This window comes from Ipomoea nil, unplaced genomic scaffold, assembly GCF_001879475.1.
Source record: "Ipomoea nil cultivar Tokyo-kokei standard unplaced genomic scaffold, Asagao_1.1 scaffold2957, whole genome shotgun sequence".
NCBI classification, from domain to species: Eukaryota; Viridiplantae; Streptophyta; class Magnoliopsida; order Solanales; family Convolvulaceae; genus Ipomoea; species Ipomoea nil.
In genome coordinates this window covers 1,279,853-1,305,079 of record NW_017619385.1, presented here as the reverse complement: position 1 = coordinate 1,305,079, position 25,227 = coordinate 1,279,853, and the positions used below count along the sequence as shown (strand labels likewise).

The 25,227-nt window shown below is 39.5% G+C and overlaps 1 protein-coding gene across 1 annotated transcript; it reads left to right on the top strand.

Annotated features, from left to right (window-relative positions):
• The first annotated feature begins 3,458 nt into the window (after nucleotides 1-3,458).
• Nucleotides 3,459-23,612, top strand: LOC109162812 (ABC transporter A family member 9-like). Its single transcript, XM_019311505.1, has 16 exons — nucleotides 3,459-3,964; nucleotides 16,830-17,064; nucleotides 17,465-17,664; nucleotides 18,343-18,528; nucleotides 18,625-18,720; nucleotides 19,490-19,684; nucleotides 19,797-19,956; nucleotides 20,241-20,494; nucleotides 20,587-20,704; nucleotides 20,805-20,881; nucleotides 21,324-21,413; nucleotides 21,575-21,718; nucleotides 21,824-22,123; nucleotides 22,213-22,293; nucleotides 22,916-23,092; nucleotides 23,189-23,612. The coding sequence occupies exons 1-16, from the start codon at nucleotides 3,590-3,592 to the stop codon at nucleotides 23,369-23,371; spliced, it is 2,871 nt and encodes a 956-aa protein (XP_019167050.1). The 5' UTR covers nucleotides 3,459-3,589; the 3' UTR covers nucleotides 23,372-23,612.
• Nucleotides 23,613-25,227: the final 1,615 nt, after the last annotated feature.

Below are 25,227 nucleotides of genomic sequence, written 5' to 3'. Positions count from 1 at the left end.
AGCTGGAAGCAGAGCAAGCTGGCAACTTCCGGCGGTGGCGGCTGACTAGCGTCGGCGGTAGCAGAACTCGGAAGTGGCGCGGCTAGACCTCTCCTCCGGCCTTCCTCTTCAGTCGTCGAATGAATGGCTGGAAAGTCATATGGTTATTCAAAACTGCTGAAATGGCTGCCACATCTAGAAAACAAAACATGTCTCTGCCAAATCACCTCCACATCATCAAGTCATTACCTATAACTTGAAGGCTACCTGTAAAAAAGGCTAGGCGGATAATTTTTTTTGGTTTGTGCATCGTATCATCACTTATGAAAGATCAGGGTGCAGGATGACATATCGCAATTGGTTCAGGGTGCGATTTGACACTTGAGCCAATATTCTTCAAAGAAATATATAGAAAAAGAAACAAAACTTTTAAGTCTCTGAGAGTTGGAGAGCAAAGAAAAAATTTCTTTTTTTCTTGTATAAAATCTCTACTGGGTGTAGATAGAAGAAATTAGCAAGGAGATTGCGAAATCACAAGATTAGTATGAGCTTTGTGATCAAAGTTGTTAGGAATAAATTGTAATAGATTTTGATATGCCAAATTGTATTGTAGATTCCCCAATTTTATTTGTCCAAGTATTTGGTTGTGTCATAGACCGTGAAGGGAAATTTAACAAATAATTAGGGAAAATAGAAGATGTATGCATATAAAAATAGAGGAAGATGTATGCATATGAAAATAGAGGAAGATGTATACATATGAAAAAGAGGAGGATGTATGCATATGATATGAATATTCTCAAGCCTCAATCTCACGTCAATTTCGATGAGGAAGTATTTTAAATGAATTTGAAGAAATTCGAAGAAGAAGATGTCATTTGAAGACTACATGAAGATATCTTGGAGATCAAGGAAGTTATGGAAGAAATGGAGTACATCAAGAAGATTGGAATAGTAACCAATAATTTGCACGGATGGAATGGTTAGAAGGCTGATATTTAACTTCAGGGTCTCAAGTTCGAAAGATTGGCGATCAAGGCACTAGAGTTGTAAGATTGGTGCTGGCTTTGTGATCAAGGCACTTAATCCGTGGAGTTGGTGATCAGTGATGGCTTTGTGATAAAGGCACTTAATCCATGGAGTTGGTGATTAGTTTTGGCTTTGTGATCAAGGCACTAGATCACAATTCACTATATCTTGTATCTGGGTGATTGATATAGTGAATTCCTCATGGAGAAAGAAGTAGAGTGGAGTGCATTTATGTTATTCACCGCCCTGAGTATTTGCTTCGCAGTACCACGCATTTGAAGAGTAGGAAAACTAACTACCATGACTGGAACGAGTGGTTGCATGACATGTTAACACTAGGCTGTTCAAGTACCCAGTGTCTATGCTCCTGGAAAACCATACGAACGAAACAAATTGATTATCAGCACCACAAGAAAACTCGTCTACTGGAACCTCCAACAGCACACCGCCTTTTACATCCTGTAACTAAACTAACAAAATAACATATGCTCCCTGTACTGCACCCACCCCCGACAACCATCACAGATGTGCCGGTGTTTCTACCATTGTTTCCCAACGCAACCTTCTCTTCTTATTGGTTAACTACACCACACGCGCAACCCACCGGAGAACCGCTGTTGTTGGTCTCACCGTGCAACTACGTACCCCCTCCCCGACCACAAAACCATCATCCCTAATTTCACAATTACCTCAAACTCGGCAACAGCTAACCTAAATGCCCAACCCACTGGAAAACCACCATTGTTGGTCTCACTGTGCAACAACCCCATCCCTGTCCACAAAACCCTCATCCCCAATTTCAAAATTAGCACAAACTCGACAACAACCGACCCAAACACTCAACCCACCATTGTTGGGCTCACCATGCAACAACCCCCTCCCCGACCATAAAACCACCATCCCCAATTTCAAAACTGTCTCAAACTCTGCACTAGCTGACCCAAACGCCCAACCCACTAGAGAACCACCATTGTTGGTTTCACCGTACAACAACCCCATCCCCATTAACAAAACCCTCATCCCTGATTTCAAAATTAGCACAAACTCGACAACAACTGGCCTAAACACCCAACCCACCGAAGAACCACCGTTTGTTGGTTTCACCATGCAACAATCCCTTCCTCGTCCACAAAACCCTCATCCCCAATTACAAAATAAGCTCAAACCCGACAACAGCTGACCCACACGACCAACTCACCAGAGAACCACCATTGTTGGTTTCACCATGTAATTAATCTACAATCTGCCGGAACGCAGAGTATTGAAAACCCTAACCTCGTTATGAAACGCTCACGGCGGGAGTCTTCTTCGAGCTTTTCCCAACACCATCAGTGGTCATTGCACCATTAATGGGTAATCATGAATGCATGAGAGAAATAGGAAAACGAGCATGAGAGAAAATACGAGCCATTTATTTGAAAAGATGAACGAATCCTTATATCTGTTACTGTCTTTAGCAATGCAAGACCATGAGTAGAACAATTAGTGAAAATTCCTCTCTCAACTCGTTACAATTCCAATACATAGTGTCCATCAGATTTTTACAGTTCCAAGACATGGTGTCCATAAGATTTTGATCATTTAGAGAAAGATCCCTTTAATCTTGTTGATAATATCAAGGGGCAGAATGTGTTCTAGCCTAGAAAAATCCAAACCATACACAACAAACCAATAATCTCTAACATTCACATTCATATCTTCCTCAGCGATCTCCCCGATAGCCTTTGAGGCCAAGCCTTCATCAATAAGCCATTTGTGGAGCCAGAGTTAGAGCCAAGTTGGATGATATCCTTGGTCACTATAATTCCTTTCCAGGGATTCGAGCTCCTAGCCATTGAGACAAGGTTAGAAATTACTGCATCAATCTTGACATATTTGGTTGGAGGTTGGCTATACAAGACTACTTTTCACAAATTCAAGAGAAATAAGAATTAACTAATTCGAATTGTCCATTCTAAAAGATGAATGGATCGAATGCAATTTTAAAAAAATATTGTCATTTTTGTAAATAACTCAAACTTTGTGTGCAAGTAACGCGTGCTAATAAGTGCAAGTCTTAAAAGTGAAATTGCCCAAGACCCTTCACAGCAAAAATATTTTTTTTAATTAATGGGATTTTTGGGGAAAAATATTATTTTCTCCAAAACTTCATTGAGTAGCGCTTTGGAGCAATAAGCTGCTCAAAAACGCGGATTAATCATATATATATATATATATATATATATATATATATATATATATATTGTTTTACATCACTTGTGAATTCAAAAAATAATTTTAAATTATGTCCATATTCTTAAAACTCACATTAATAATCAAAATTGAAATTTTGTGATTACTAAGTCAAATACCAATTAAATATCGTTTTTAACTTAAAAGATAAAGTTTCAATTCATGATTACCCATTACCCAATGAATAAAAAACTGATAATGCCCAAGTGGCCAAGTTGAGAAGATTGGAGGAGAAATAAAATAGCATTATTCCTAGTTTTACCACGCGGAGTCGGAGATATAATACCGAAAGTCTTCGACAACCACACAGAAACATAGTACTCAGTACTGGCTGGCGAGACTGACGGAGATGGCGACGGAGTTGCAGAGAGGGTTTCCTCTTCTGAGACAGCAAACCACAGCCCTGCTGAAGAAGAACATCCTTCTATCCTTGAGAAACAAGAGGACTACCTTCCTTCACCTCTTCTCCTCCCTCTTCTTCATTGCTCTCTTGTTCGGAATCCAAAAGGCCACCGATTACCGTTCCAGGCACCCCTCCGCCGTCGCCGCCGTCGCCGATCCTCAAGCCGCCACCGACCCTTCTATTCCCGCCTGCGAGCACAAGCTCTTCATCAAACGCCCGTGTTTCGATTTCGCCTGGAGCGGCAGCAGCAGTTCCAGGATTCAGGCCATCGTCGCCGGAATCCTTGCAAACAATCCCGGCCGCCCAATTCCGGCGAGTAAGGTCAGAATTCAGAAAGCATCCAATTTATGTGTACTGTTATATTGTTTTCTTGGATTTCAACTTCAATTTTTATATACTCCATATATGAGAAGTTCAATAATTTCATACATCAAAAAAAAAAAAAAAAAAAAAACATTTTTGGTACTTCAATTATACAGATGGTACAATTATATGAGTTATCATATTTTTTATGAATTATATGAGTTATCATTTTTAACGTCTAAATTATGCACTAAGTGACAATTTTAGTCTCTTGAGGATTATTTCTATTACCAATTTATCACTTAATAAAGTAACTGATTTGGTCCTTCAAAGACTAAAATCCCCACTCCATGCGTAACTTAGAGATTAAAGATTGTTATACATATAACTCAAGAATTAAGTTTATACCATGAATATAATTAAAGGACAAAAAATGTAGTTTACCTCAAAGCGTCAATATATATAGTCTTATTATCATCTGTACGTCTTTTATTATTATTATTATTATTATTATTATTATTTTTTTTTTTTTTTTTTTTTTACCTTTTAATTATAATATTTTTAGTTTGGGAAGAATTATAATATTTTTAAGGCAAGAGACACTCCAAATGATGAATTAATGACAAGAGGATATAGCCATAATGAGTGATGACAACAAAGTCAATTTGGTGTTTCCTAAGTAAACGTATAAGTCAATGACCTAGTTAAAATAGTGCCTTTCAACGTGTCAATTTTTTTTCTTCGTCTTCTATATCAATATGTCATGAATTTTGTTACACTCTAAAATTAGAATGATACAGAGAAAACTAGCATCACCGTTTCACATTATTGATACACAAATTTATAAATGATTTTTTTTTCATTCATTTTAATTCAATAAGTAAAGCACGTGTAACAAAAAACTTATAATAATTAGAGAAATATTTTTCAACAAAAAATAATAATTATAATAATAATAATTAGAGAAATCTCCAACATTTTTCCTTAATAAACTTATGAGGTTTATATAAATTTTTATTCCGGTATAATACTCCGTGATGTGACTGTTTGGAATGGATGCTAGAGGTCTATTTTTTTATTTTATTTTTTACTTTTCAAATAATCCTACATAGTGAGTATAAAAATAGTGTAAATTAAAATTTATGAGCCTCCCCCGTACATAGTTTGGTATTAAGTTTCGAAGGTAAATTGTGGACAATTTAGCTTTTTATTGGCGTGGGTAAGTTTATGGGGTTTCAGATTTAATCTGATTAAACCAAAAATCTGAGTTATAAAAAAATGTGTAAATTAAAATTTATCGAGATCTATAGTATTTTTCTAATTTAATGTTGGCATATTAACGCATTAATAGCGTTTTAAATTCTATAAAAAAATATAAAAGAATTCATAAAAAATTATTTAAGTGTGTTATTGAACGTTATTCTCAACCTAAAATAATCCACCGTAGGTCCTTATCAAGGGCAGGTTATTAGGAATTTGAAATGATGAGTGTATTTTTTTGAACAAAACTGCAACAGATTTCATTAGTAACTTAAAAAGCCGGAAATACATGTGGGTGGGATAACAGTCCACTCCCCTGAGGCAGTCATAGAATCAGTTGCCCGCGCTAACTCGTGAGCCACTCGATTCGCTGACCTCTTAACATGGCTAACAATCACATCGCCAATGTCATCAGCAATTAAAAGGCATTGCTTAACAAGTAAACCTACGTAAGAAAAATCAGAACTAGTGGAATTAAAAGCCGTACAAAAATTTAAACAATCCGTCTCAATGATAATTCTTGAGTAGTTTAGTCTTTTCAACCACGTCAGGGCTTCCTTTACCGCTATCGTCTCGGCCATAAACGGGTCATGGATTCCTTCAATATGAGTACTCCTCGCCGCCACAAATCTGCCTGTGTAATCTCGTAGTATCGCTCCAACGCCAACACCACTTGGAAAGGTGGCCGCATCAATATTACACTTGATGCTTCCTCCTGGAGGTGGAGTCCAGACCGCATCAGGTGCCGTCGACCCTTCGTGTGTAGCCCGGCCATAGGACTCCTGCCAAGACAGCTGTCGGGTATAAACACTATGCCGCATAGTTAAGATGGACGGCCTAGTACCACGCCATACAATCTCATTACGCGTTGACCAAATTACGTCCACAATGGCTGCCAATAACACGTCGTGTGATGAGTCCACCATATTAAGCATTGCATCCATACAAGTAGGCCATGAGCGACCTTGGAGAAAATCGGGCTGGCCCCAGAGTTCCAAAGCAAACCAGCAACCGCCAAACAAATGCTCCTGTGTTTCATAAGGGAAGCCACAGTACGGGCAACCCCCCCCTAACCAAACGTGACGAGATTTCAGCGCTTCCCGTACCGGTAGAATATTCCTGGCGCACCGCCACAACAAGTTTTTAACCTTCGGTGGGATTGGCAAAGACCACAGCTTTTTCCATGCACTGAAATCAGACGCTCCTATATGATGATGATCTCCTGTCAGTAACCGATAGCCATGCTTGACCGTATACTGTCCCCTCATGTCACCAATCCATCGCCATGAATCCCTGAATGTGCAGCTTACCGGTGTGACCAAAATGCGGTGAACATCAGCTACTTCAAAAATATCATTGATCACCTCCCTATCCCAGTTCCACTCGGCCGTAAGAAGGCCACTTACCCGTGCCTCGCGAAGCTCATCAATGCAAGGTGTATGTAGATGAGGAGTAACAGTGTCTGCCAACCACCCCCACCCCCATATTTTGGTATCCACACCATCACCTATTCGGCGAGCTACTCCCTGCTTTAAAAGCCCCTGGCCTGCGATGATGCTCCTCCATAGGTAACTGGGATTGTTACCCATTTGTGCATCCAAAAAACCACAAGCGGGGAAGTATCGAGCCTTCAGAAGTCGGCCAACTAAAGACTCCGGATAGATAAGAAGGCGCCAACCTTGTTTTGCCAGCAGCGCGATGTTGAATTCATGAATTTTTTTGAAACCCAATCCGCCATGAACTTTGGGCACACATAAACGGGACCAATTCAACCAGTGAATACCTTTTCGTTCCGAACCACTTCCACCCCACCAATAACGGTTCAGGCATTTTTCTATCGAGTCACATGTCCGCAGTGGTAGTAAATACGTAGACATAGTGAAAATCGGCAAAGATTGAGCTATGCTTTTGATTAAGACCTCTTTACCTGCCCTTGAAAGAAGCTTGTGCTGCCACATGCCTATACGCTCACGAATCTTCCCTTCAATGTATTTGAAAATTTCAACCTTGTTACGGCCAAGAACCGAAGGCAAACCAAGGTAACGGCCCAAGTCATTAGCCATTCGCACACCAACAACTCTTGAAATAAGATTCCGGATATCCAGGTGTGTATTAGAACTGAAAATAGCACTTGACTTTTCAAAATTTATCATTTGTCCTGAAGCCATGCTGTAGGCCTCTAGACATTCTTTAACCTTTAACGCTTCAGTTTGTGTGGCCCTGAAAAATAGGAGACTGTCGTCAGCAAAAAAGAGGTGGGTGATCGACAGGGCCCCCCGGGCAGGGACGGACGGACATGCTAAATACAGGGGGCCTTGCCCCCCCCCCCCCCCCCAAAAAAAAAAATTCTTTTATTAACACTGGTATTGGCAGAAGATTTAGAGGAACAAGGTAATTGGGGCTTTGGGCCCTTGGCCCCCCTCCCCCCTCCCCCCTCCAAAAAAAATTATTAGTAGTATATTATTATTGTTTGTAGCCCCTTCGCCCTCACCAAAGTATTTTTATTCTCCAAACAAAAACTTTCAGGCTAAGATTTCAAAATCTTATTTGATTCCAATAGTTATGTTGTGGACATAATTTTATATTCATAATTACTGAACTATATGTTCATAATTATAAAGTTATATATTCATAATTTTTGAACTTCATATTCATAATTATTAAACTTTATATTCACAATTACGGAACTCTATGTTCATAATTACAGAACTATGTATTCATAAATATAAAACTATATATTCATAATTTTTGAACTTCATATTCACAATTATTGAATCTTTATATTCATAACTACAGAATTATATGTTCATAATTATGTTCACAACTCTATGTTCATAATTATAGAACTATATGTTCATAACTTTTGAACTATATATTCATAATTATGAATAGTTTTGGAACAATGTCCACCTTACAAGGTGGACACGGTTCCACAGCATAATTTGCCATTTGATTCGCAACTGGCCTTGCCAAGAATATGATTTCTTCTTCTTGAACATACACAATCACATATTGTCTAACAGACTTCATATTTCTTATTCTTTTTTTTGTTTCCCAGATTCATTTTTCTAAAATTAATGAATTTTTTTCTTATTGATCCACACTTTTGATTTGAATTTGTTTAAAGGGTTCTGACAATGTTTATATGTGAACTACCCATATTTAAGAAATGTTTGCTCTTTGGTTAATGGTGATTCCTTGTGGACTGACGGCTCACGGCTCTTGATCATTTAGAATTGATGATGTTTGTAAGTTGGTGGAGAAATTTTATCCTCAAGACTTTATAATATAATGATGTATTTTGGACTATGTTAAATGAATATTAATGTATTTAATTATTCTCTTTCAAATTGTGAATGGCCCCCCGCACCAACAAATCCTGGCTCCGTCCTTGCCCCCGGGCCACTCGAACCCCATGAATATCACCACAAGCCCCGGCTTGTTGTAGCAGAACAGATAAGCCCTCGGCACAAAGAATGAATAGGTACGGGGACAACAGATCGCCTTGCCGAATACCCCGTGTGGGGCACACCGTGCCAATGGCCTCACCATTAACCTGAATTGTATAGTTAACAGTTAAGACACATGACATAATAGTTAGTACCCATTCATGTGTGTATCCTAAGGCAACCAACATCCCTTCTAAGAATCCCCACTCCATCCTGTCATAGGCCTTGGCCATGTCAAGTTTGAGGGCAGTCCATCCCATACGGCCACTCGTCTTACGTTTTAAATAGTGACCAATCTCTCCTGCTATGATGATATTGTCCGTGAGTAGCCTGTTAGGTATAAAGGCACTTTGGGATTGCGCGACAATCGATTCCAAAGTCCCTTTAAGCCTGTTGGCCAACATTTTAGCACAGACTTTGTATGCAACATTACAAAGGGCTATAGGGCGAAGGTCAGCCACTTTCTCAGGGATCTTTTTCTTCGGGATTAATACAATATTTGAAGTATTAAAACCCGGTGGGAAAACCCTGGTTGCCAAACAATTGAAGATGAACACAGATAAGTCATGTCCCAGGACCGGCCAAAAATGTTGGTAAAAGGCCAGGGACATGCCATCAGGGCCCGGGGCTTTATCCGGGGCCATAGAAAATAAAGCTGACTTCACTTCTGCCATCGTATATGGCTTTAGAAGGGCTAAATTCATCTCTTCAGTAACCCGCTTTTGCACACGACGAAAGAGGTCCTGATTGCTGCTACCGGAGCAAAAAATATGGTTAAAGTACCTCAAAATCTCGGCGTGCATAGTCGGACCTTCTCGCCACTGGTTTTCTCGGTCTTTCAGACGCTGAAGGGTGTTTCTACGCCGGCGGGTCGAAGCCATCTTGTGAAAATATTTGGTGTTGGCGTTCCCCTGTTTTAACCAAAGCTGCTTTGATCGTCGTTGCCAAAATATCTCCTCCTGTTTTAACAGAGTCTCCAGTTCTGCGCGGACAGCCAGGAACTCAGCCACTGCCTGCGAGTTTCGATCTTCCTTAAGCTCATCGAACTTACGCCGTAAAATTTTAATACGGTTGCCAAAGAATTTAAAGTGTTCCCTGCCCCATTTCCAAAGCTGTTTTCCACATACCTCAATTCTTTCTTGAAAGGGCAGCCCTCTAGATTGATGCCAAGCCCCCTCAACCACCCTCGAGCAACCTTCTTCCAGAAGCCATGCAGCTTCAAAACGAAACTGACGCATCGCTGTTCGCATAGGTCTCGGTTCCAAGTCCACAAAAATGGCACAATGATCTGACCAGAGAGTCTGTAGGTTTTGCACCACCACTTCCTCATGTATGTCCGACCACTCAATTGTAGCCACTGCCCTGTCCAGCCGTTCCTCTACCCACACATCAGTCCCATGACCACGTTCCCATGTGAAGCGGCCTCCAATCATCCCCAAGTCATTCAAACGGCAATCATTCAACGCATCATTGAAGCCCTCAATGAGAGCTTCAGGGTGCGAATGAGAGCCCCTCTTTTCGGATAAGCCTGTAATATCATTGAAGTCGCCCACCACCAGCCACGGCAGGGGGGACTTGTCTTTGAGATGGCGCAGAAGACCCCACGTAATTTGTCGTTGCGATCTGTCCCAGTTGCCGTAGAAGCCTGTTAATCTCCATCTCGGTCTGCCAGGAATGTCTATCTCCGCGTCAATGTGATTCATCGAATAGCTTAACAAAGATACCGTGGTGGAATCTCTCCAGAAAAGCGCCAAACCACCACCTTGCCCCACACAATCCATACTAAACGCACCCTCAAAACCCAATTGAATCCGCACCTGCTCCACTTTAACATCATCCGCCTTCGTTTCCATTAAGAAAACGAAGCTGGGCCGCTGCTTGGACACCATGCCCAAGAGCTCACGAACTGTCCGGGTGCCGCCCAAACCCCGGCAGTTCCAGCTAATTACACTCATTGGGCCCGGCGAGCCTGGCCTTCCAGACCCGCCAACGGCTGAATTGTTGAGGAATCCAACATTGTTGTGTCGCTAACCTGAGTTACAGAGTCTTCTCTGCGTCGTTTAAGCTCACCCTGGAGCCCGCCATTCTCCTCCATCGCGATAGTCAATTGTGGCGATGGTCCAGCATCAGGCACATTAGATGTCACAGTAGTTTTGGTCTGGGAGGATAGTAGCCATTTAGCGCCCACCGGTCGTACCGTTCGTCGCGGACCAGCCCGCATCCAAGATCCAAAAGGAAACTCCTCAGGCGCAGTACCTTCTTCATATACCCTTTTGCAAAATTTGTCGGTATGGCCAAGGACCCCACAGCAGAAGCAAAAAGTATTCAATCTCTCATAGCGAAATGATATCCACTGGCTAGACCCGTCTTTGCGCATATTTTCATCATCCGCTTCAAAGGATCGGAGATCGTCATCCGCATTCTGATTCGGTAGTAGCTATGCCAGGAGCCTCCGAAATTCATAGGGTCGATGGCGATAAACGAGCCCACATAGTGTCCGATCTTGGTGAGGAAATCCACAGTGGCGAAGACAGTTGGCAGGCCATGAATCTGAACCCAGAAGGAGACCGCATCTAGCACAACATCCTCCGGTCGGACAAAATGATGAGTGTATATTTGCAAATATAAATGTTTATTTATAAATTTGGACGGGAACATTATAAATTATTACTATATTTTTCAAACATAAATTGTTACTATATAATTAACTGCAAATTAAAAATTGAGTGGGGCAAATGCCCCACAACCTTACATATGATTTGCCACTGCGATCTGTTCAATTTGACTTACTTAATAGTTTATTTATAACAATTTATTGATACATATATAATCAACTAGCATTTTGTACGCACAATGCGCAAAAATTCATGCCTAATATTAAAATATTGATAAATACAAATAATTAAAAATTATAATTTGAATTATATATATACAAAGAATATATGTATTTTGTACACACACATATATAATTTATCATTCATAGAAATTTAATTAAAATATAATTAAGCATTAAATTAAGCAAAAAAAGCATTAAATTAATATATAATGATTTTAATAAAATGATAATTAAAAAATAGGAAAAAGATATGATAGATATAGGTGTATGGTAATAATGATGTGTTATCAATGTTAGAATAAAAAATTAACGGTGTTAAAATGGTGTAAAGATATTTTTGTCTAATAATATTGAAATGTACAACATTTAAAATAAAATGTACACATTTATTTGCATACAAAAAAAGGGACATAAATCAAAGATATAACCTTAATTGAGACTTATTATGTTTTTAGATAAATTTCCACTTCTATTGTTTTAACTAGAGTTTTTCCATCAAAGCACTTATAAGGTCCCTATAAAGGTATCTTTAAGGTCCTTATACTATAAAGTTTTTTTTTTTTTTTTTTTTTTTTTTTGTAACAAGAAGAGGGGTAAACCTGGAACAGAACACCCTCACCTCCCCAAATGAAGCGTCTGGTAAGAGTCTCCAATTTGGTGCATATTCCCTTTGGCAAGAAGGTGGTTTGCATTGTGTATGTTGGGATAGCGCTAATGACGGATTTGGCTAGTGTAACACGTCCTGCCAACGTGAGAACTCTACTTTTCCATCCTTCCAGTCTAGCTGCCACCCGGTCAAGCAAACCTGCGAAATTTGCGAACGTGGTTCTGCCGTGCAACGACGGGACACCTAAGTATCTCCCCAGGTCAGCGGTAGGCGGTATACCAAGCTTGGTTGCTATCAAGTCCTGCAACTCAGGCCCCGTGTTTTTGGAGGAGTACACCTGTGACTTACCAAGGCTAATCTTCTGCCCAGAGGCTTCACAAAAACGATCTAGACACTGCTTAATAACGGTAACCTGCTCGAGCGAGGCTTCCGAAAAAAGAACCATATCATCCGCAAAGCACAGATGAGACAGCATCGGGCCGCTGGCGGATAGACGGATGCCCTGCCACGTTCCTCGCTCCACTTCCAACGAGATACTTTGGCTGAGTCGCTCCAAACAGATAACAAAAAGCGCCGGTGACATGGCGTCACCTTGACGAATTCCCCTGCCGGGTTTGAATTGTTCCATGCGTGTCCCATTCCATACAAGTTGCATATTCGCCATGCTCAAGCAATCCATAATAACTCGCGCCCATCCCTCGCTGAAACCTGCATTCAGAATTGAATCATTAATAAAATCCCAAGACAGGCGATCATAGGCCTTTTCTAAATCAATTTTAATAGCCATTAAGCCCTTATTCCCTTTTCTAGTACGCATAGTATGCATGACTTCCTGGTAAACAATAATGTTCATATATTCTCAGGATATATGATTCTTGATTAAGTTATTGCAGAGCTTACGAAAGAAATTTACGTACTAAAAATCTCAAGTTATTCCCTTGGTGAATTTGTCAAAAAAAATAATCTGAGAAATTTGATATCTTCTTGTATTTCAAAAGTTATGGTTTGATTACCATTATGTTTAGTAAGAGAAATCAGAAGCTTTTAGGATGATGTGTTTTACATGCTTGAAGACAATGATCAAGTGTTCTCTTCTTTGTACTGATCAGTCACAAGTTCCTTATATGAGACTCAGGTTACTAACAAGTCATACGAAGATTATTGAATTGCTTTTGGAATTGAAAAACTTTGAAATAGAATGCTAGGAAGTTGAAAATAATGTTGCAAAAGTGGTTTTAATATAAGAAAGTGAATAAAATATGAATTTCTTACTTTACCCCTAAAATTTTAAATATTTTTAAATTTTTCCATCAGTTTTAACCGCCAGGGACCAAATGCGCCACTTCGCTCATAACTGAGGGGCTAAAAATGGATACGGTCATAACTCAGTTAACTCAGGGACTGAGTTGTCACTACCATTATAACTCAGGTACCAAACTTACCATTTTCCCTTTGAATAATTATAAAATAACATGAGTTGACCTGTGGCAGCGGTGATGTCAATGCCACGCCAACTAAGTTAATGATAATACTAACACCATTAACTATTATCATTTTTTTGAAAGGAACTATTATCATTAATTGTACAACTTTTTAATTAAAATATAAGGACTAAATTGAACAAAATTAAGGTAGTACATGGACCTCATAGGTACTTTGATCAAATTTTGCACAAATAATGTTTCAAATTTTTAAAAATTATTATTATTATATTAATTTTAAAAGGAAAATGCTCATTTACCCTCCTTAACTTTACCTCCAACTTTCCCCTTATGATGTGACTTTCATTTATTGGGCGCCAATAAATTGGCTAACCCACCACTAACTAATAAATAAATTTAACTACCAATCACATGATGACACCTTAGGAGGGAAATTTTGTAAGGGAAATACATGAGAGGTTTGTAGGATTGCTCATTTTAAAATAAGAAAAATGTCTAAATTGGTCAACAAACTAAACATAAAAACGCAATCAGGCCATTGAATCCTAAAAAGGTGCATTTAGCTTCCTTGACTAGCCAAATATGTCACCTATTGATCCCATCCTCAATTGGTTACTTTGCTACGATGACCTCTCTATGGCAATTGCTTTACTTGTTTTACTAAGCTGATGGATATATTAGAAGTGGAACCGGGGCAAACTAACCTGGGGAGGCGAGCAAAGTGACCCGGGTCGACCCCGTAGTCAGCACCAGGACCTCAAGGTTTCTCGAAGCTAGACCAAAGGCCTAGAGGATGACCTTAGCGCTTGTCCTTGTGTTGTGCCAAGGACCAGCCACGGGCTCGACCTTGCCGCTTGGCCTTAGTTTCCGACCTAGCCCTAGCGACATGGTCAAACTGTAACCGCCCACCATTTTCTCGTGTGGCGGTTATGGGGGAGCTTTTTGTATAAATACTATCGTTTATCATGTTATTGGGATATCACCTGGTCTTGACATTACATGTCTTGTACCCTCATGAATCATTAATATAGAGCTTTGTTTTTCCTATTCAATATCTTGTCTTTACTATTTTTCCTTTAATTATTGGTTTAATTAATTCGGGCCACCCAGGTTAATTTGTTCCATAATTGGTGCTTTCATTGAGTGCTCGACATACAAACTCGAGCGTGCTTCCTATTTCCAATAGCGAGGTCCAACTCTCGCCTTTCTCGCAATTCCCGCAACACACGTATTACCCCGTGCTAAAACGGCCTCAATAGGCCGGGATGCGAATCATCCACCCCCTAATAAGGTTGGAACAGGGCCTATAGGATCACATAAACAAGAACCGCAAGGATAGATCAGCCCCAATCGCCCTACCTCCAACCTCGGGTCTCCAAGACGGGTGGTCGTGATCCAACAAGGAACTCAAGGTGTGGTTTGACCCCATCAAATTGATACCACCATCGAGGTGCCATGTGAGGCTACGCATGGGTAACCACCCCCCAACCTTGTCTTCCCCGAGGCTGAGTGTAACGCTGGGGGCCCGAGTTGGACCGAGCAAGGAGCCCGAGCCGATGTGGAAGTCAATTCGCTTAGTGCAACCCCACCCCAAGTGTCAACCTCAATTCCATGGGGGGGGGGGGGGGGAAGGGTCTGAGCTCGCCTTACTTTGGCTCATAGCTAACCTCAACTTAATCAAATCCCACATTTTGCCGAGCACATGTTGAGGGACTTGTCTTGTCCCGAGTGGACATGCTCATGATTTCCAAGCTCACATCGAATAGCTCGTCCTCCGAGAAGTCGAGCTCGCGTTGAATAACCGTCCTTGCCCAATGAAATTGAGGTTATAATTTGTTGAACCCATGCTAGAAACCACGCCTCATTTCAGGAAGTCAAGCTCGTGGCATACCGAGCTCATGATGAAAGATTCATTTTTTGCTCTAAGAATCCAAACTCATGGCTTGCAGAGTCCACCTTGAGGGACTTACATGCTCCCAAGTGGTTGAGCCCGCGCTTAAGGATGCGACTCACTTAGGAGGGCCGACCTTGTGAGATCGCATTGAAAACTCGTCTTACCCCAAGTAGCCAAGATTGTAATTCCATGGGAGCCCGGCCTCATATGTCGGCGAACCTCGATCACCTAAAGAGGAGGGGAGAGGTCCGAGCTCACCTCACTTTACGGTGACGAGCTCAGCTTGCCTTAGTTGGTGGCTGAGTTCAAGTTGCTCGTGCCCAACTCGTGATGTTTGAGCTCATTGAAAGACTAGCTTCACTCTACCAAGTCAAGGTCATGATTTTTCCGACCTCATGTTGATTATCTTGCCTCGTCCTAAGAAGCCGATGCCATGAACTTTTTCAAGCTCATATTGAAAGTCTCATACCCCAGGTGTCAACCTCGAGGCCAAGGCTATCGACCTCACATTTGGTTATCCCTAATACTATTATGAAGGGGTTGGACCGCATGTATCAACCTCGAGGGCGAGGGCATGGACCTCGACCTCAATTCTTCCAAATGGAATTACGTATCTTGGCATCGCTTATTGCCACGCAAAAGGATTAATTCTTAACCGAGGTCGAAGCGTGCCAACCTCTAGCTTGATTATCCTTATGGACATCACGAGGTTAAACCTCACCTAGTAGTCATGTAGTAGTTTCAGTGCATGCATGTTGTAGATGCAATGCATACATGTAGTAGTCACGGAGTTAGAGTAGTTTTTGTGCATTCATGAAGAACATACCATGCATTACTGAAGAAATCCACATGTTCTCACGTTAAGAGGTGTTCTCACTTGAATGTGACCCTCTATATATATAAGGTGAACTTAAGCTTGTTGGAATAAGGTTCGAACCTAAGATCTTCCTTCCGTTACTAAAGATTACACTGACGGAATGCATGGATATTTAAGGAAAGTAAATGATATCATAGAAGGTAAAGTAGGAAAAATAATATAAAATATTAAAATCAAAATAATATGAACCATTCATTTTAATAAACAATTGGACCAACATTTTTAGTTCTCATTATAAGTCTAACCTTATTGGTTCTTATTAGATTAGTAGATAGTAGATAGTAGATAATAATTAATCTTTGAGGTGAATTTATTTATTGACAATTACTAAATATAAACATGTAAATCAATTATATTATTACCAATTAACCATTTACATCCTTCAAACAAAAAAAAATAAAAAAAATTAACCATTTACATCATTTGGTATTTTCTTTTAAAAAATCAAAATAACATTTTTTTTCGTTGTATTATATAGATGGAAAATATTTAATGGATTATATTTTACTTGAGTTTAGGTTATATCATTTGCAAGCAAAGATGAGTTGATTAATTGGCTTCTACAAGAGCCAATGCGTACCCCGGGAGCTCTTCATTTTGAGGAAAAGAATGCAACAGTGATAAGCTATGGTGTTCTAACAAATTCATCAACTTATATTGAAGTCCCAAGGCAGATTGAAGATCCCACTTTCAAGTTCAGAATTCCTCTCCAACTTGCTGCATCAAGAGAAATTGCTAGATCTTTAATTGGAGGTAATTAAGTATATTAATTAAGGTTACATTATAAATTAATTAATAAACATGATCATATTTTTCATTTTTGTAATAATGGACCTTATAGTAAAAATATGACTTAACATGTTGCTTTATGATAAGTTGTCTGTCAAATTATTAATTATTTTATGGAATAGTCAGTTAATCACAATATATCACACAATAGTTAGTTGTTCACCACTTTTTTTTTGAGTTACGGAGGGAAATCTGCAGTCACTATTTGAGTCTTATAACTCTATCTAGCCAATAAAAGACTACAAAGAGGTAAAACAGCTAGTCTAGATTGTTCATAATTGATAAGTATTATTTAAATATATTATTTTAACTTCTATTTTTTTTTTGTATAAATAAAATCAAATATTTCATGTTTGTCATTTAGATTCAACTTTCAGCTGGAACATCGCATTCAAGCAATTTGCACATCCTGAATTGAGAAAGCGCGACGAGGACGATTATTCTATCTCTAATGAAATAGCAATTAATAATTTTGGCCCCATTTTTTTCTATGCGGTTTGCATGTTTGCTTTTGTGTTTCAGATGAGCTCCATTGTTGCGGAGAAAGAACTCAAACTTCGTCAGGTAATTATTGCATATATGGTGCCCGCATGGGCAGTCACTGGTCGTAGAGGTGAAATTTATCACAAGAGACCAATGATTGAATCTCACTAGCGACAATGTGGGAGTAACTAACCTCTCAAAATTAGGGGACTTCTTGTGCATAGTGAGCAAAAGTTTAACCTCTGTTGTTCATCAATTGAATCACCATGACTTACCCCTCCACAAATTGCCGGGGCGACTAGGATGGACAATTCCACGTTTTGTCACAAGCGTATATGGTGGAGGATAAATGAACATTGATTGCCTTTTTCTTTTGGTTTACCCCTCCACAAATTGTTGGGTTGGGGTGTGGGGGCACCTGGGATGGGCGATTTCACCCTTTGTATGAACACTGATCATCAACATTTTCTTTTGATTTATATTATTTTTTCACAAACTGTCGGATTGGGGTGTGGGGTTATTTTGGGTGGGCAACTCCACCTTTTGTCACAAGCATATATGGTGGAGTAGAAATGAACATTGATCACCCACATTTTCTTTTGGTTTACCCCTCCACAAACTGTCGGATCGGGGTGTCGGGACACTTGGAATGGGCAATTCCACCTTTTGTCACAAGCATATATGGTGGAGGGGAAATGAACACTAATCAACATCTTTTTTGTTGGTTTTTACTTTTTACCCCTCATTTGATTGGTGTAGGCAATGGCTGTGATGGGCCTCTATGACACTGCTTATTGGGGCTCTTGGATTATATGGGAAGGATTTATGTCGTTGCTTTCATCACTCTTCATAATTCTTTTCGGGATGGCTTTTCAACTACACGTTTTCTTGGAAAACAACTTCGCTTTCGTGTTTCTCTTGTTCTTTCTTTTCCAGTTGGACATGGTATGCTATATATGCTCCAACACTCCAACTCAATTCATTCTTAAATCATCACTTAATTTACATCGGACCTTAACTGCATTGCTTGCTTTATACTAGGTTGCTTTTGCATTCCTCTTCTCAAACTTTGTCCGCAAGACCTCGTCAGCATCATCTGTTGGTTTTGCCATATTTGTTGTTGGTGTTCTAACCCAGGTAAGTCAATACTCTCAGTTAAAGATCTAATGACTTACTTGAAGTTGTTAGCAATTATTGTAATGTGTTTGGATTCATTAAGGGAAAATTGTAATTTATGCCCCTCCATAATATGTCAATTATCAATCTCACTCCTGAATTATTAGTGGTGTAAATATTGCCTCTCAATTTTTAAAACAATACATATATTGCCCCTCCCGTACGGTACGGGAGGGTCAATATATGTACCATTTTGAAAAATGAGGGGCAACATTTACAATACGGGAGGGCACTATAGGTACCATTTTGAAAATTGAGGGGCAACATTTACACCAGTAATAATTTAAAGGTGACATTGATAATTGACATATTATGGAGCGGCAGAAATTACAATTTTCACATTCATTAATGTTAGGATCAAACATTTTCCATTATGTCAAAAGCTATAACTCGGAGCGAATACGCAACTTTATTTGCTTATACTGCCACCACATTTTCGAGACGTATGGTGTTGGACTTGGCCCTTCAGCCTTTGCCCAACAAGGCATAACAATCCCCTAGCCTGTTGGGCTTGGTCCTTTACTGACCTTTGCCCAATAAGACTTGTCCTTTTAGGCTTCCGCCCAACAATTCCATCCTGCAGCACCTGTCAATCTTAATTGCAAAATTTTTACTCTTGCTGAGACTCGAACTTGTGATCTGGCACAATTTTAACTACATAACCTTCTTTATTTTCTGCCATTGTTATTGTTATTGTTAATCTCAATAGTTCATACTCTACTCTTTCTAGGCTTTCTCAGTGTTAGTATACATTGATACGAAATTGAAGCATATGTATCAAAGGCTACTCTGGTCACTTTTTCCACCAAACCCTTTCTCTGGAGGCCTTGGTTTGTTATTGGCAGCTTCACGACATCCTGGGAATGGGATCAGCTGGAGTAGGCATTCTTTATGTGATATAGATGATACCTATTGCCGCCCAATTGTATGACACTTTTTGTCTCTCTTAGTACTTTTTTATTAGGTTGCATGGAATTGTACTGTGCCTTTAGTATTTGTTGGGGTTAATGCTTTGCTGGTTCTTTGTCACTTGCCAGGGCTATTTTTATCAATGGCAGATAGCAACATTCTTCATGTGGCTTATTGTAGCAATTTATGTCAACAATATCTGGACCAATTCTACAGGGGTAAAGAAACCATATTTTTACTTTCTAAATCCCAGTTACTGGACAGGAAAGGATGAATATAAGTCAGAAGGTATATATATTGAACTTTGATTTTGTCTCAATAATTTCTTTATTTTCACTGCTGGAAATTATGGAATTTCTGACCACATGAAAGTGATCTTAAATCAAGTTGAAAGTAAAAAGTGGTCGGAAATAGCAACAAAGGTTTTTCTGGATACCAAAAGTGGTCGGAACAAGGCTTTCGACTTGATTTAAGATCACTTTCAGGTGGTCGGAAATTCCATAATTCCCAGCAGTGTTTTCTAATTCCAAATGACATTAACTAAACGTTGTCGATCCTGTTCCTAATCTAAGAAAATGGGAAGTGTTGTGGATCTAATTCTCCGCCACCAAATGATCGCTTCGATGCAAATGATGAGGGTGTTCTCGAGGAGGAGAGTCGAGTGAAGCAGCAGGCAAGTGAGGACAACATTGATCCTAATGTTGCTGTTCAGCTACGCGGTCTGTTCAAAACTTATCCGAAGAAAATAAAGCTAAGTTGCCGCTCTTGCTGCTTTTGTTGTTATTGTTGTGTATGCAGGACGAGAAAAGCGTACACTGCTGTGAAGGTAAGCTTTAATTTTTTCGTTTCTTGGCTCACTCGGCTCGGTTTTGAAACAAAACTTGGTTCGTTAATGGTGAATTTTGGTTTCTGTGTTAGAGTTTATGGCTAAACTGTGAGAAGGATCAATTGTTCTGTCTCCTCGGGCCGAATGGTGCAGGAAAGACTACTGTAATTAATTGCTTGACTGGCATGACTTCTGTGACTCATGGAGATGGTAACAATTTATGGGATTTTCTTAGTCGTTGTGTGATCAATTTCACAGTTGTAATCTTTAAGTTTTGCTTCTGAGTAATGATATAATGCACTTTTGATAGGTTTGGTTTATGGGAATTCTGTTAGAAGCTCTACTGGTCTTTTAAACATTCGGAAACAAATTGGAGTCTGCTCTCAGGTAGTTCCTTATCCCATTTCATGGAAGCAATGTTGTAAAAATCGGCCTAGGCAGTCACCTAGGCTTTGACTAGGCTAGGTGCCCCTAGACCGAGGGGAATTCACCCCTAGGTGCCTGCTAGTCGGCTAGCAGGCCAACTAGGCGCCCTACTCAGTTAATTCAAGGCCCTATTTGGCTGAGTCAACGCCCACCTTAACCGAGTTTTATTTTTATTTTTTTTGGGTTTAGGGTGACTACACCTTATTATTATGATAATTTTACTCAGTTGTCTAGACTCTAGACGCCGACCCCGACCGCCTGACTAGCGCCTTCTGCAACCTTACATGGAAGAAGTAGAATGAAAATGAATGCAATTTTTAAACTTTTTTTTTATCTTCTCTTATGCCACTATTGAATTATTGTTTTCAAAACCATAATCAAAATTTTGTTTCAAACATTATAGTTTGACACACTTTGGGATAAACTGTCTGCAAAGGAGCACCTCGAGCTCTTCGCTAGCATCAAAGGATTGCCTCAAACTTCAAACAAATCTGTGAGCCAAACACCATATATCTTTTTCTTATGTTTAGTTTATCTCTATATTCAGGAAGGAAAAATGACATTTCTGATATGTTACTTTCCCTTTTGGAATTCTACTCTGTGTTCTTGGGTTTTCACTAACAGAAATATGTTTATTTACATAAATTAATGTAGGAGGCTACAAATTTACTTGCCCAAGTAAAGCTCGAGGATGTTGGGAAAGTAAGAGCAAGTAGCTACAGCGGAGGGATGAAGCGACGTCTTAGTTTAGCCATTGCATTGATTGGTAATCCGAAGCTTCTGATATTAGATGAACCTGTAAGCACACTTTGAAAATTTTTGCCTATAACTTTTGGGGTAGTGGTAAGTGCTTGATCTTAACAAGTGGTAACAGATTCCTGGATTGTTTCTTCTCACTTTTAGACAACTGGAATGGATCCTGTAACCCGGAGACATATCTGGAATGTGATCGAGTCTGCCAAGCATGGGCGCTCGATTATTTTGACAACACATTCAATGGAGGAAGCTGACATTTTAGCAGATCGGATTGGGATCATGGCGAAGGGGAGGCTTCGTTGCATAGGAAATTCGACCACGCTCAAGTCTCGATTTGGAGCTGGTTTTATCACTAAAGTTAGCTTAGACAAAGGAGAAGATGATGGAAATACCATAGAGGATCATCACAACAAACATCATTTGGCTGTGAAAGAATTTTTCAAAATGGTATTTTATGATGCAGTAAATAGAAACTCTTCAATCCATACATCCTATTTATATATCATTTGGACTTTTTATTCTTTTTCTTTTTGTAGCACTTGGATGTGATGCCAAAGGAGGAGGATACGTCGTCCTTGACTTTCGTTATCCCTCATGGGCAGGAGAGGCAATTATATGTAAGGCTTTCATTGTATATGTAAGGTTCTGTTATTCCTTTTTAGGATTCAAGCGTTTACCACTACGCCAAATAATCCTCTAGCCACCAATTACTGGACTTAGTCTTTCACCGGCCTTCCCCAACAATTCCTCCTCGTGACTAGGTTCTGATACCACTTTTAAGATTCAACCGCTTACCACTACGCCAAAATTATAGCTCATAACAAAGGCGCAACTTTATTTCCTTATATACCGCCACATTTTCAAGAGACAATGTGTTAGACTTAGCTCTTCATTAGCCTCTGCCCAACAAGCCACCAATTGCTGGACTTGGCCCTTCATTGGCCGACCCAACAATTCCCCCTCATGACCAAGCTTTGATACCACTTTTTAGGATTCAAGTCCTTACTACTACGCCAAAAAGCTATAACTCAGAATGAAGGCACAACTTTATTTTCTTATATACTGCCACATTTTCGAGAGGTAAGGTGCTCGACTTGGCCCTTCACCGGCCTATGCTCAACAATTTCCTAGCCTCCAATTGCTAGACTTGACCTTTCACCCGCCTCTACCTCACAATCCTGTTATTCACGGTTTTTTATTTTATTGAATTTTACAAAGTTTATTAACATATTGCATCAGGAATTTTTCAAAGAGATGGAGAATAGAAAATCAGATTTCGGCATACAAAATGTTCAAATTGGACTGTCTACACTGGAAGAAGTTTTCTTGAGTATTGCTCAGAAGGCAGAGTTAGAGAGTGCAACAGTTGAGGGAAATGTCAAGACATTGACTTTACCTTCTGGAGCTTCAATCCAAGTAAAGTTTCATACTTGAATGCATTTACAACATAGATTCAACAAAATGCATTTTCCTTCTTTTTTTCTTTGAACAACAGTTTAAATGGCAATGCAGGTTCATTTAGGGGCAAAATATGTTGAGATTCCTGGATCTGTGTCGCCCGACAACCCGCGAGGGCTCATGGTTGAGGTGTATTGGGAACAGGATGACAATGGCAACCTCTGCATTTCTGGGCATTCGAATGAGACTCCAGTGCCATCAAACTTCCGTAGAACACCCACTGGATTAGTTCCATAGTAGACTACTAGTGTACAAGGCTAGAAGTGTACTTACTTGGGATATATCTGATGTTGGAATGCACAAGAAAGTACAGCCATGTTCATAACATACCACATATAACGAGTAATGAGCACAATAAAGTATGATAATTGTTTGAAATGGATGTCTTTGGGAAGTGGCACTACTCTCTTTGTTCACAATTCACAAAAGTACAAACTTGTGTGAAACTACCTAATGTGAGACATTTAATAGTTTTGTAGCAAAAATTTAGTACCTTTTTATGAGAGAGAAAAGAAAAGTGTTATATTTTCACTAAAGTTTTACATTAGTACCTAATGTCCACAAGGAGTCCTCACCACGTTGGGTGAAACTCTTATACTGGGTCGAGGGCTGTTAGGAATCAACTGAGTTGCTCATGCTGGCATTTTATCACTCTTGTTCCCATGGGTGCCATGCCTAGGCCTAACTCCCTTATAGACACTTAGACATCTACTAAGATGGCATAGTTTGTCTTTAACACGATCATGACTTCAAAAATCTTCTCATAAATCAGTGATCGAATTAAATCCGCGCGGGGATCATAACTGTTAGTTTTTTTTTTTTTTTTTTTTTTTGTTGGTTGTAATTATTGACAAAACATTCTTATTGCCATGTTGTTGTTTAGCACTATTGACTCTGTTACAATGTTAAAATATTCTTAGTGCCATGTTTCGGAAAAAAAAGGTTCCTTGTTTACAATTCTTTCTTATCTTGGTTTTGGTATCTTGATTGTTCATATGGAAAGAAGCTGCTAAGTATGTATTAGGATTTTAGTGCTATATATATATCAATGATGATGATATGTGCTGAAGAGGAGGCGGGAGCATACAAAGAATACATCCAATACTGGTACAGAAAGGTGACTCAAGGGATTTGCTTCACAATGGGACTATAGTCCATCCTTGAGGCTTTGGTTTACATGTATTGATCAGACGAGAGTCTGAGGCGATTATTGTTGCAACTCTTTCAAGGCATGAGGGATTTTGCATTAGAGCATGTGTTGCTTAACTAGTGCATTGAGTTTTTTTTTTTTTTTTTTTTTTTTTATTGATATCTGAGCATGTTCACTTAACTTGCTAGTGAGATCCGTGGGACTTTGTCTTTTTTTTTTTTAGGATAAAAATGGGTGATCTTGTTGAAGGTAGCTCGATCTCACGGCCTTCGAAACTTAAAGGTCAATCGAACTATGCATTTTGGAAAAAGAGAATGGAGGTATTCATCAAAGCACAAGATGAGTGTTGCTATAAGGCAGTTGAAGATGGTTATGAGACTCCAATGATCACTAAGAATGGTAAAAGTTGAAAGAAGACTCGAAAAGAACTGATCGGGGATGAAAGGGCTTTGGCAAACTTCAATAGTCATGCCCTGGATGCTATTTTTATTGAAATCAATACTAGTCAGTTTCCTCTAATTTCTGACTGCACAACTGCCAAGCAAGCCTAGGATATTTTGGAAGTCATGTATAAAGCGACAGATGATGTCAAAATCTCAAAACTGCAATTAATCTAGTCCCGGTTTGAGAAACTAAGGATGAATGAGTAGGAGAAAGTTTTCGACTTTAATGCTCACTTGAAGGGATTGGCAAATGAAGTAGCTAGCCTAGGGGAACCATTCAGTGAAGAAAAACTAGTCAGAAAAGTGCTAAGGTTCTTATTTTCCCAATTTGAGAAACTAAGGATGAATGAGTATGAGAAAGTCTTCAACTTTAATGCTCACTTGAAGGGATTGGGAAAATAAGAATTCAAGTGGGAACTCCTTTCATCAATCAAAAGGTAGCGTTGCTCAACCTGAGGGTACGTCGCAGGACTTCAGAGACAATGGTGTTCAATGCTAGG